Raw genomic sequence first — 14,124 nt, 5'->3', positions numbered from 1 at the left:
TATAATTAGGCATTCCAAGTCATGCTGACAATGCACAGAATAATTATTTTTCTGGAGTCAGACCCCAGATTTGTGGTACTAAAACTGACTCATTTTTTTGAGAATTTTTTTAGATATTCAACAAAAGTGCATTTTCAAAAAATGACGTCTTTATAACATTTTATTGTTTTAATGGCCTTCCTCGTGATGGAAGCAGTTAATGGTGCGATGATGTTCATAAATACTTGGCAGTGCACCGACAATTGAATTAAAAATATGTCGAAAACTGCTAGAGCTACGAGTTTTTCGAAGAATGCGTTTTTGATTTAGAAGAGTTCAGACTATCAGAATTAGTAAAAGTATTGAAGTTATCAGCACTCACAAAAAAATTAGGCCGAGCTTTGATACTTAACAGCCGAATCGCTCTAATTTTTAACCTCTAATCAATACTCATTTTTATTATTGTTTCTGGTACACCCTATATACTATATTGGCATCTGCATAAAGCAGCTTTATTTTTAATCACTTTTTTTCCTGATTCTAGGTGAATCCTCTATCATCCCCCGAAATATCACCAAAAGCCTCATTAGATTACATCCCTCCCAGCTGTTCATTACGGAATAACAATTCAAACGATAGAACTAATCCCAAGCGGAACAATTTACCACCAAGTGCAATATTAGCTATAGCAAACACAGCAGAATCATCTATAATAACCAGTCCCCCCTGTTTAGATGGGGAGGACAGCTATAAGGGTGAAAGCTGCGCAAGTTTTGAGTTCGTTGGTAGGCCCAAACCAAAACCTTCCAGAGCAACCAGTGTGAACGGGGCCCAAAATAATAATAAGCATTTGTTGCTGAAGCAAAGGAGCTTAGACAGCAAGCGTATTAGGAATGATAGTGATTCGGTGTTAGAGTGCAATAAATTGGCGGCTAACTGCAAAAGATCCCCTAGTTTTAAGGAAGCCGAGGAGATTCGAGAATTGCTCCAGGAGGAGGGAAGTCGCCCTGGAGGGGATAAGAGTTTCAATAAGAGAGATGGGTGTTGTCAGACTGATAAGAAGGACTTGAGGAAATTACGAACATCACCTCTGGCCCAAGGTAGGTGACAGAAAGTAACAGTTTTTGAGATATTTAGCAAAATTTCGGCAATTGTCGGGACATGTTTGGCACTTTTTTATTTTTGGCCCTCTAAAAAGATACAAATGATTTTCAGAAAGTTTGCTTGTTTTGTTTATTCCCTTTAATGGTTGAAATTTTAAAAAAATATTTGCAAAACTTTGTACAAATTCCTTCAAGACAGAGAAATAGAACTAAACACGATCTAGTGATTATGCGTATCGAATGATCTAATAATCATGCGTAGTTCCACAATCACGGAGTTGAGAGATTATGCCTAATTCAACTATTATGAAGATGCTCAGTTTCACCATCATGGAGGGTCATTATGAGCATGACACAGTCTAACTATCGCTTTATTACAGTGAAACTGTAATTTTGGCTGAAAGCAAACCATGTTTACTATATTCCGAAAATTGGCATTTTCTATCAATATAATTGAATTGAGCTTGTAATTTACACTTATGAGGACCCATCATAAAAGGAAAAATCCTCAAAAATATTTTTTAATCACAGCTTTCGTCAGAGATTTCAAGTTGTCGCCGAACTCCACAAAAGTTACCAACATGGAACCCTGTGATAACGTAGTGGGACCATTCGAACGCGAGATTCAGAAACTGTTGGACGAACAGAACTTGCTGCAGAACATCCCTCCCAAGCTGGAGAACCAGCAGACTAAGGATCTCGAGCCGCTTGTAAGGTACGCCCCGAACAATAATAACCATCAGGTGGGACTGGCGGCGATCCAAGCACTGGCGTTGGGCCTGCGCGTGAACCCCGCGCAGGGTAGTGTGACTTTGCAGTGCATTTCCCCAACCACCCGAGCAAGTAGCAAAGAGGGGTCGCTAAAGCGGGGGCCGTCGCCCGGACTTTCCGAATCGAATAAATTGGCGAGAGTGTCGCCTCTTGACAGGTATTTGACAGGCTTAGCGGGCTTACACACTAACATTTTCGAGGTTACGGGGATTTGGGTTAGAGAGGTTGAAGGACACACAAAGTTTTTTCTCTGTTACAGATTATGATCAGGTCCAAAATATTGCAGACTGTATCTGAATTTTACGACACACACCAGCGGTATAATTTCTTATATTTATGATCAGGCATAACTTCTTACACAAATGTTCATATTTGGTACACGATCAGGTATAATTTCTTACACAGGTGTACAAAATGTCTGATCAGATTGGAGTTCCTCATTGTTGTCGCTACAATAGAGGTGAATACAGAAATATGGGATTTGATCAAATTACATAGAATCTTTGTGTGTTGCTCATAACGAAAACAAACGAATAATACACTGATCCATGCTGCTTGCTCACTAACAACACGCTGCATAATACCCTCAATTCCCAACATACTAATTATCTGGAATAGAGAACATATAGCTAATCACAAAGCCCTCATCTATCATTACCTGTGTCGGCTTTAGGTTTTTAGGACAGCCGAGACAAAGCTGACTTAGAGATTCATGTGGCATCATTTCCATTTGTAGTTTTTCTTCTTAGCAACTGTAGAACGATTTTCAGGGTGCCTCGAAATAGTGAAGAAACTGACGTAGACTGTGATATGCTCGAAGTGCAAGCAAGAGATGATGATACTGACTTAGAGAGCTTTGAGCGGGAGGAGAAGAGAATGGAAGAAGAAGCTGCAAAGGTTTGTTTTTTTTTTTATTTAATAGCATATTTAGTAACATTTTGAAAATTTAATTACATGCAGCGACTTAGTCGAGAGCTGGTAATTACTTAATACTGTAATATTATAACAATAGTATATATGTATGTAATAAGTAGTATAAACTATTACATATTTGTTTTTTTTTAACTTTCAATTTTTTTCGTATTTTCTACGCCTTGTTCCTAGATTCTAGAGAGCAAAATGTTAACAAGGGAAGTGTTATCTCCCCCCCCCCCCCCCCCCCCGGGCAAAAAAAAACATAAAAAAATAAAAGAAAAAATGAATAATTCTCGTCAGATGTACAGAAAATATTTATATTTATTTTTATAGGAAGCGGAAGTTAAGAGACTGCTGGAAGAGAAAATACAGGAAAAACTTAAAAACTTGGAGACACCAACCCAGGATAACCCAATTTCTTCAACTGTGGCTCTTGCGACTGCTGAAGGGAGGTATGTTGGGTCTTGTTAAAAAAAGAGAATCTTTCACTGTAAATGCATAATTTTAGCGTATCTGAATGGTCGGAAGATGAGGATGGAGGAGCTTCGGAGCCTCTGTTAAATGACCGGGAAAGTACAGGGTATACTACAGACGATCCGGCATTGGAGAATGTTAGTATGATAAATGAAGCAGGGCTCACGGATGCAGAGGGTAAGCACCACTATCTAATTTTTTGGTTGCAAATTGTCTGAAGACAGTTATCGGTGTATACAGAGTGTTCATTAAGCATATGGCAAAAATTCAGGGGGTTATACCCTGGACTATTCTAAGAATATATTGCCTTTAATGTTTTTTGAAAAACCTCTTTGTTCCGAAGATAAAGAGCAAGAAAATATTTCGGCAATAACAATATTTTACTGCTAAATATTACACATAAAGCTTTTTAATCTACGAGAATTGTTGATAATGACCGCCTCGAGTGAAGTAGCCATTGTAAGGTCCACCTCGACCAATTCATTTCTTGAAATATTCGTTTTATCGGCAACAGGAATCGTCGTCAAGGTGGACCTTACTTATGGCCTGCTTGATCGCCGATTTAAACCCCCTAGATTGTGTCCTATGGGAGCATCTAAAGTCGTTAGTTTATGATACTCTAGTAGAAAATGTGGAAAATTTGAAAAACCGGATGATTGTTGGATGTAACACAATAAAAAATGACCCTGGTGTTTTTGAAAAAGTTCGGCAGTCAATGAGGAGAAGATTAGATTCTTGCATTCCAGCTGGAGGTAATCATTTTCAACAATTCTTGTAGTCGAAATTTTTCCTCACCTTGTATCTTCCAAACAATGAGGCTTTTCAAAAATCATCAAATGACAAAATATTCTTAGAATAGCCCAGGGAATAACCCCTTGAAGTTTTGCCGTTTGTTTAACGGACACCCTGTATATTTAGATAGTAAATATTATTATCAAATCTTATGTGGTCGTCAGTTATTGCCGAACTTGGCACTCAGACATTTTTCGTACTATCGAGCGTTCCTTTACAACATTGAGTACAATATATTTTTTAGGTACGCATGTGTGCGGTAAAAAAATCACACCGGACTCATGTCAGTAGCCGTGGTTTAATATTGTGCAATAAAATTCTTGACACTAACATGTGCTACTTTCAAATTTACGGAAGCAAGTGTAACGAACCTTTTTTTTAGATATATCAATTTATTCAACTCTACTCTCATTTAAACACAATTTGTATTCTTTTTCAGGCGCATTGAGCGATGTAAACTCCGCCTACAACGACCACAACCATGACGGAGATTTGGACGACAACACGAGCATGTCGTCACGAGCGTCTTCTCGTATCTTCGATTCAGACGCTATGATGTCCTTGGACTCTTTGAGCGCCTTCTATGATTCCGAATACGACAACTGTTACAGGACAGACGACGATTTGAATGCAATGCCGGACCTGGACAGGCTCAACTATTTTACGGTGCCGGTAAGCGATGTGCATTTGGCGAACATTCGATCAATGAGTGAGAGCATTACGCGCAATTTCGGACAACCGCGAAGCGAGACAGATCCGGACAGTGACGTCTAAGTTTCGAATACTTATATTTTTGTGATATAACGTAATAAGTGAGCTGTTGGTAATTACCAGTTTTTGTTCAACTGAATGAATGAGAAGGCAACTTTTTAGGCCTTAAGTGTTAGTTGGTAGTTACCAGAAGCTATACAGGGTGTTTGAAGTGTTTTTGTTTTATTTTTTTGGGCTGGGTAATCACCTCAAAAGAAGCCGATTGAACTAAAAACGCCATAATTAAAGTTGCATTATAACAGATATATCAATTTTTAACAATTTATTTTTAAGTAAATGATGATCAAACTATATAACTTGCAAGGTTTAGACCTCGTCTTCGAATTGTTGCAACTATTTCAACACTATTACAAAGATCTTCGACATAACGTAAAAAACGATGGGTGTCAAATTGGGTGGCTAAGGAGGCTTGTATAATGACGGATAATAGATGACATAGTCTGAACGAATGATTCTTGATTACATGGAGACGAAAAATCAGGTATTTTGTTAGTGCATACCATGTTTTTCATAAGACCTCATAAATGACAGTCGAGGAGTGTCAGATCAGGTGAACGAACTGGCCTGTGTAGTTTATTATTGTGTTTTTGGTGTAGTTGACTTTTTTTAAGATCACCCCTTAAAAATAAAACCACAAGACTTAAAACGCCCTGTATTACCGATAATTTTATGTTCACTGTACCGCGCCTCAAGGTGTAGGGCGTCAATCCATGAGGCTGCTAATATTTTCCTTTACAGCTTATTGAAGTAACGGTTGACTCGCTCATTAAAAATGTTACCTACCTTTTTTTACCTTAATTTTTTCATAGAGCAGCAAATAAGAAACTGATGATTTTGAATTTAGTTTGTCATCCCCTGCATTGAGTTAGGATTTTAAACAGACCATTGGATTCGGTGTGTTATTAAACTGTACTTATTAAGATTTTTCACAGATTCACAATTGCTTAGCAAAGGTTAAAATTCCTACTATAAAAATGTACTTAAAACTACGTGAAAAGAAGACTGCAACTAAACTTAAAGTTATACAATATTTGGACGCCCAAATCCCAGTCATAAGTGATCTTTTATAGATATTGCTGGAATTGATAAAATCCGGACGTTAAAAATGTATATAGGTTTCAATTTAATAGTGAACTATTATTCGAGGTACTCTTAAAACATAATAATACTCGTCCCCTAATATTATGAACATTTTTACACTAAAACTCGTTGTAACTAATTTATTATTCTTCCAGTATGTGTAACTAAAATGCAAATCGTGCCTGTAAATTATTATCTTAGTCTAGCTAAGAGTTCGTAGATCTAAATCTGCTATACATGTGAATCGACTGGCATATCGATATCGATATGTTTATTGCACTTTTATCGATCGAAAAAATGGAATATGCGACTTTTGAGTGCACCCTTCTGTTGAAGTATTCGGCAAATTAGCAAAATTTAGCAAGGAAGGCAGCCGGTATTCTCTACAGTTTTGAAACCAATTTCAACAACTAACTGGGACTTGAGCAAGAACAAAAAAATACTTATGCACATTGTAACAAGACATAAAACTCCAGAGGGTACACACAATACACAACTAAATTAAAACGAAAGAAAACATGTAGACCAAGACTCCAAGCTACTAGCTGCAATTGAAAATCATTTGCAGTGCTCCTTTAAAAGACGTGATGCCATACATAATAAGCGAAGTAAGTAATTTTCCATTTATTTTATCTATGAATTAAAAAAATACATAAAACAGCATTTTAATGCTTAATTTTTTAAAAATCTTTGGAAGGTCATTATATAACTGACCTTCCGAAAATTTTGAAACCAAATTATGATCGATGGAGTCGAATACATCTGCAGCTGATTTAGGGCCAACATATTAATGAAAAAACGGAGAAATTGACCACTGCTCTCCTCTGAATTCCTCGTTTCAACAGAAATTATCTTGCGACTGAATTTACTAAAAGCTTGATATTTTGGCTCTTAGACCTGCGAATGATCGATTATTGATTATTTTGTATTACTCTGTAGTTCTTTACAGTTATAGTAGTTAGCTTTCCTAGTTGTAAATATTTTCGTTTTACGTTCCGTGGACAGGTGTTTGGTGCTTTATATTAATAAATTTAATTCCCAACTACAAAATGTAAACGTGAACTGAATTTTGTGATTCTACTCGTATTTGATTATACATAATAGATAGCTCTCTCTACATAACAACTGTACGGTGTTACTAAATATCTCAAAGCACTGATATTATATGCAGAAGAGTTTACCAAAGAGAACGCGTTATTGAAATACTTAACACGAAGGATTTTCTTATCTCTGTTAACAATAATGTTCACTTTTGCCCTGTGAATGTAAAAAACTTCCACCAGGAGCTGCGCACGGAAGCGACGTTTTTATTATCAAAAAAACTTTGGAAAAGAAAACAATAACGCGTTAATTCGAGTTTAGTAAGTAGTACATTACCGCAGGGCGGGTGGAAATGATAGTAACGGAACGAGTGTATGTGTATAAAAGTGACATTAATGATTAAAAAAATCATGACACAATTAAGGGTAAATTTAAGGGGGCGATCACTTGCAAGTTTCCCCTAGAGCTCCAAATTTATTTAAACCTTCTAAATGGTGGTTCCTGTTAGAACAGGTCGATTTGCGGGTACTTCTTGATGTGATTTTATGATAGCTCTAACCGTGCAGATTTGTCTTTTAATTGTTAATGATGTTTCCAGGGTATTACGTTAAAGATTAAAAAAATCACTTTAACGAAATTTTGCAATTCTATTTAATTAAATTCAGTTCTTAAAGATTTTAAACCAACATTGGAATGTAAAAACGCAAACAAAATTGAACTTAATTATTATTCGACATGTGGGTTTGCAAAAATTCCTCGTACAGGAGCGAAACTTCTTTTTCAAGGCGGCTTTGGAAACAAAATAATAACGTTTTGGTCGTCAGTATTAATGTCGTCTCTGCGTTTCCTTCCGTTTCGCTCCCAAGAAATATCAAATTTCCATTAAAAATGTGTAAAAAAATTGAAAAGGTTTGAGCGAAGTTGAAGGTTAATTAAATAGAATCGTAATGAGTGTTTGTATGAGATTGTGCTCAGTTGAAAATAGGTAAAAATCGCACATTTAAAATTCAATTTTGTTTTACAACAGCCGGAATATTGGATCGTTTACATTCGGGCTCCCAATCGTCCAAACGAACTCGCACGACCACCCAGCAGCAAATATCGATGCAGCGCACACTTAATTTAAGTTAAAGTTGCTCCTATTGACGAGAAAAAAATTAGAGACGCACATAAAACCAGGTAATGTAGTCCTGCGTCGAACGCTACCAAATGTCAATTTTTAATTAAAGGGCTTATTGTAATAACGTGATAAGGCACAATTAAAAAGAAATGAGTTATTGGACTTTGAGGATTTGAAAAAATAGTTAAAACTTGCAAGAATTAAAATTAATATTTTACTTTTTTAAACGTGAACTAAGTACTTTTCTAATAAACTTGAATGAAAATAGGATAAATAAACATAAATATTCTGAAAATTATATATTTTTTACATTACATGATATGGCTTTCATGTTGTTGCTGAAAAAACATATGTAGCAGGTTTTTTAAACAAAATGTTGAACATGTGTTTCAAGCTTTTTTCATTAAATAATTTCAGTATCGTTCTTGTTGTTTTCCGTAGCGCTTAATCCATTGAAAAAAGCAGATATATTGGAGGTATATACGGAAGAAGAAATTGTACGTTTCGTGTTTTGAAATTCTTATTGGCTCGATGCATTTCTTCGTCAGCTCACATAAAAGTGTGTGTACAGAGTCAAACTCGACGCCCCATCCATTTTATACGAAAACAGTTGGGCTTAGCAAAGTAATTTTTTTACCACATTAAATAAGAGGACGTAAGCTACGAGTTTCGTCGTGGTCATACCAGCACAAGTGACGCAAAACGTTTAGGTCGTCTAAAAGAAGTCCTCAAGCCAGAAATTGTTGATAAAATCTATGAAACGATATAGGACGATCGGAAAATGAACGTACGTGAGGTAGCTGAAGCTGCAGACATCTCAACTGAGCAGGTACATCACATTTTACATGAATATTTGGATATGAAAAAGCTATCTGCGCGATGGGTGCTGCGTTTCCGTGTAACTATTTCAAAAGAGTGTTTAGCGACGTCCAGCCGGAATTCGAACGAGTTTTTGCGCCGTTTCGTAACCGTTGACGAAACGTGGATCCACCAAAACACGCCAGAGACCAAGGAACAATCGAAACAATGGGTTTCTCCGGGTGAACGTGCACCAAAGAAGGCCAAGATGGGTTTGTCGGCCAACAAGGTGATGGCCACAGTTTTTTGGGATTCACGTGGTGTCATTCATATCGATTATCTTGAAAAGGGTAAAACGATCACTGGTGAATATTATTCAGAGCTTTTGGACAGATTCGATATTGGATCGAAGCAAAAACGATCGCATTTGGCGAAAAAAAATGTTGTTACATCAAGCCAATGCACGGGTGCACACGTATGTAGTCGCCATGTCAAAAATTCATAAATTAGGCCACGAACTGTTACCCCATCCAACATATTCTCCAGATTTAGACCCCTGCGACTATTTCCTGTTTACAAATCTGAATAAATGGCTGGGCCGGTAAGAGATTTGGGTCGAATGAAGAGGTCATCACTGAAACAAACGCCAATTTTGAGGACCTGGATAAAACCTATTATTTGAAAGGAATAAAAAAATTGGAAAAACGCTGGACTAAATGTATCGAGCTAAAAGGAGGCTATGTTAAGAAGTAAAATGTTTTTTGGCCGGAAAAAATATCTTTCATTCAAAAAGTAACTGATTTATCAAACAAACCTCGTAATATAGATGCTAAAAACATTAAAATATGGAAAGCCACACTCGGTGTCGCGACGTCAACGCTATGTTTTTTTCAAAAAAGTGAATATCGATACATTCTGAACACATTTTGTATAAAAAAGTTTTTGAAATTTCTAATCATTTAAAAGCTACAGAAGAAACAAATATTAAGGAAGCAATTTTTATTGTGACCAAGACAGTTATTAGTGAATACGAGGAGATGATCAAATGTTTCCGACCTCGAAAATAAAGTAATTTAAAATTGGCGGTATTATCATTTTATTTTTCCACATGGTCTCCCTGAAGTTTAATACACTTAGCCCAACGATGCTCCAAGGCCTTTATGCCATTGCTATAAAAAGATTTGTTCAACTCTTCAAAATATGCATTTGTTACGGATATCACTTTAGCGTCTGACTCAATTTTCTGACCAGCAAGACTTTTTTTCAAATTCGGGAACAAACTCAAATCGGAAAGAGTCAAATCTAGTGAATAGGGTGCATGTGGTAATAATTGAAAATCCAACTGTTCAATTTTACCCATTACAACATGAGACTTGTGACATGGTGAGTTATCCTAATGAAACAGGATTTTCTTTTTGGCAAAACCAAAATTTTTCGATGTAGTTCTTAAAGAAGGTTTGAATAATATGCTCCATTGATGATTTTTCCTTTTGAAAAATATTCAATAAGAAAAATCCCTTTGGTATCCCAAAACATACTCGCCATTATCTTTCCAGCTGATGGAACAGTTTGGCTTTTTTGGGACGAGTTCATGCTTTCTTGTCCACCGTTGGGACTGCTCCTTGGTTTCCGGTAAATAATAGTGAATCCATGTTTTATCCATCGTAATGAAACGATGCAGAAAATCAGTCTGGTTCTTTCGAAACGTATTCAAACATTGATGCGAAATGTTTGCGCGAATTAATTTTTGTTCAAGCGTCAGCAGACCCACCATGCAAACAACTTTCTCATGTCTAAAAATTCGGTCAGGATATGACGCCCTTTAGCTATTCCCACTGTATCAGTAATTTCAACCAATTTTAATCTCGGGTCACCCAAGACAATTTGATGCACTTTTTGGATGATTTCTTCAGTGTTAACTGATTTTGGCCTTCCCGAGCGTGTGGCATCTTTTGCACTGGTTCTGCCTCCCTTGAAATTCGCAACTCATGACTTAATGATGGAAAGTGATGAGGATGAATTGTCTAATGTAGAATCTAACTCAGCTTTTACTTCTGTTAGCGCTAAACCTTTGATGAAGAAGTGTTTTATGACCGCAAGCACTTTGTTTTCTCCATTTTTGGCAAGTACCAAACCTATGGGTGCATATAAAGTAAAAACGTGAAAAATTATTGATATTTGATCGTGAAACGACAAAGTTGAACACAAGAAACTTGCCACTTGATGTATAGATTGACTTATTAAGGAAATCATGCTTCAGTCATTGTGAGGCCGGAAACTTTTCATCTCATCCTTGTATAACAAGATCATCCATTTCACTAAAATTTCTACTTTTAAGGAATTTAAATAGAACATAAGCAACTTCATCTGCCCCACTTTTGGCCTGGTTTTTGTCCATGAGTAGATAGAACCCTGTTCAGATGCGACATCATGTATTCCGAAGTTATAGAGCCAAGTTTTTCTGCAATAAAATACGGGGCCAGTCGTAAGCTTGGTTATAAGCATGGCTTGTTGAAAATCAAAACCGATGGCACATGTGTACATTTGGGGCTACCTTTGAAAGCTCTGTCTCCAATTTTAGTAAACCTTGCCTTGTCTTGGCACTATTTCTGTGTAGATTTAGGGAAATTATTAACCGTTTCAACTCCATGTAATCTCTGTTTGATTTCGCAATGTCAAGTTTGATATTAATTTCGTCGCATGTTTTACACGTGTAAGACATCGGTAGCTTGAAACCAATATTGAACTCGGTACAGAATTTTTCCCGGTAGACACTTTCTTTTACAGGGGGATATTTTGTTTTTGACACCATTGAACATAGTACTCTTTACCTTTCTGCTTCTCAATCCAGGTGCGCGATCGACATGTCGCAGTTAAAATGGATTTTATTTATGTTATTTTCCTTGCTATAATGACTCTAATATCTTTTTATTGCTTCAGTATGATTTTTCACAGATTGTTTTTGGCAAGAGCTAAGTTTAAGCATTGGGTCTGTTTTCATATTTACCTCGCACATCTTTTTAGCGGCAACAGCCCTGCCTACCTTCATCTTGACAATATGGTGGATTCTTCCTCGAGAATTTTTGAGCTCATGAATATTCATAGACTCAACTTTTCAAATTAGTGACCATTTTAAGAGAAGTGCATAATGTTTCCTTTTTGTTAAAACATAATTTACTACAAAAGTAAAAAAAAACTTCAATTCCTCACTTGCATCTAAAGTTCCGTGTTCTTTTGAGGGCACAAACTTCTTCATTTACTGTCATCATCTGATTCATTGAGCTCATCACTTGAAGACTAATAATTTACAGGCGATCTCATAATAGCGATTTTGATATGGTTTTTCAGTTTTTAAACCCGTTTCTTTTGCTATGGCTTGATTGTTAATGAAATAAACGAGTAAAACACATTTTTGAGTTTGTGCGGCTTATCATATTATTGCAACAAAGCCTTCAATTAAACTTTATTTTGCTTATCATTTTCAAGTTTTGATTAAAGTCTTTAATTACAACCAAACAGTTTGAGCAAATTCTATTAAACTTTCGCATTACTTCAAACTCGAAATGCGGTTTTTATGTGCTGTCGTGCTTAAGGGCCAAATTATTGAAGTTCTGCTAAGTTTAGCGGAAACATAAAGCTCCCGATAACTAAAAAATGTACACTTGATCTATTCATTGCTCCATTTCCGAATTGTTTCGTGCCGTGACTAAGTAGCGCCACAAAATCGATGATATAATTAAGCTATCAATTGACATGACAAAGTGGTCAGTTGGCCGAAGCCGAGATTTCTCGGTGAATCAGTTTGTTTTGATCAAAATCTACCCACTCAAGCATTGTTGGAGGTCGTTTGCATTCACTGCTACGTTATTAAAATATTTTTTTCTTCTGAAAAAAATATTATTGTTCAAGATGAATTGGACTGGTTTTGGATTATGTTTATATTTTTCTGTGCAATATTGTTTTCGCTAGTTGAACCGACCCAAATTCGAAATTTGCGACCAAGACCGGCGTACAATAATTGAGTGTTTTCATTTTTTTTTTTAATTTTCTAGGGCTGTTGTCTATTTTGGTTTATGCTTAAATGTTACAGTATGTATATTGTTTAAATTTTCTATGTTGTTTTATGATTCTTGATATTAATTATGGATTTATATAATAATTACTATTGATATTGATTTAGGTATGCAAAACCTGTTTTTACATAAACTGTATAGACAGGGATTGATGTTTTTCGATATTAGACAAGAGCGTTCTTGTTAGGGACGTAAACTGTAAAATATTAATATTTTCTGTGATCACCACTAGATTAAAATTTAATCGGTGATAAAACACATTAAACTGTAAATAAAGAAGTACTTTCCAATTTTTGACAGAGCGTTATTTCCCACTTTTCAAAGCTGTCACACTATCCCTCTCATATTCCACATTGAATTCAAACTTTCAAAAAATGACAATTTCTTCATGATGCCTGTTGATATACTGCCTTAAAACCCTGTCAACTGTCAATTGTCAATTTACTGCCCACAAAAATAGTCAAGGTCCTTAAAAATTATTTTTTAATACTCCAGGACCTCAATTGAGGTATCCAGGATCAATATAGGATCCATATCATTCTATTAAAGAGAAAAATAGCACCTGGAAAATGTTTAAATTTTTCTAAAGATGTCCAAGAGGGAGGAGGTACCTACTTTTTGTCAGTTTTCAAACTTTAAACGCCGATATCGACTATTTTTTTGTAGAATCAGGAGCGTAGATTGGTTAAGTACCGCCCTAGAGACGCAGATATTGTTATTTTTACTAAATTTTTATTAAAAAATAGGAACAATGAAAGTCTTCTGTAATTTTTCTGTTGATTAAAAATAAAAAACCCTCAAATATCTTCCGCAATTTTGTGTATCTTATTTGTATCGACAAGAAAATTGTTTTTCAAGATAAGTGTTCTTTAAAGATTTTAGAAAAAAACAGTTCTTCAGAATCTTTTTATTTGTGAAAATTGATCAAGGCGTTTTGGAAACACAAGCTCCAAATGTGACTAAAAATATGCCTTTTTGACTATTTTTAGGAACATATTATATATTAGCTATTTTAATTCGCGTAGTTTTTTGCACGTAAATCATACTTGAAAGATATAAAAAAATGATAAATATATGGAATTGATGGAAAAAAGGAAAAACGGACTCACAATGAAAAATAAAAAAATAAAATAATAAAAATAAATAATAATAAAATGACTTCGTAAATTTCTTCGTTAATTAATTCACGTCCAAACTGTCAGTATAA

At 35.6% G+C, this 14,124-nt stretch overlaps 1 protein-coding gene across 5 annotated transcripts in view; it reads left to right on the top strand.

The window, feature by feature from the left end:
* Positions 1-13,211, top strand: part of rut (rutabaga) — an 87,878-nt gene extending 74,667 nt beyond the window's left edge. For 4 of the 5 annotated variants that reach the window (XM_066404815.1, XM_066404814.1, XM_066404813.1 and 1 more), the window contains 6 exons: positions 524-1,079; positions 1,614-2,010; positions 2,624-2,750; positions 3,102-3,220; positions 3,277-3,419; positions 4,474-13,211. In XM_066404815.1, the coding sequence (XP_066260912.1) occupies positions 524-1,079; positions 1,614-2,010; positions 2,624-2,750; positions 3,102-3,220; positions 3,277-3,419; positions 4,474-4,808 (1,677 nt within the window). In that variant the 3' untranslated portion in view covers positions 4,809-13,211. The remainder of the gene's footprint in view (positions 1-523; positions 1,080-1,613; positions 2,011-2,623; positions 2,751-3,101; positions 3,221-3,276; positions 3,420-4,473) is intronic. The other variant, XM_066404817.1, reaches the window with a different exon arrangement.
* The last annotated feature ends 913 nt before the right edge of the window (positions 13,212-14,124 follow it).

The sequence above is a fragment of the Euwallacea similis genome, chromosome 36 (genome assembly GCF_039881205.1).
Source record: "Euwallacea similis isolate ESF13 chromosome 36, ESF131.1, whole genome shotgun sequence".
NCBI classification, from domain to species: domain Eukaryota; kingdom Metazoa; phylum Arthropoda; class Insecta; order Coleoptera; family Curculionidae; genus Euwallacea; species Euwallacea similis.
This window is presented reverse-complemented; position numbering and strand designations above follow the sequence as displayed.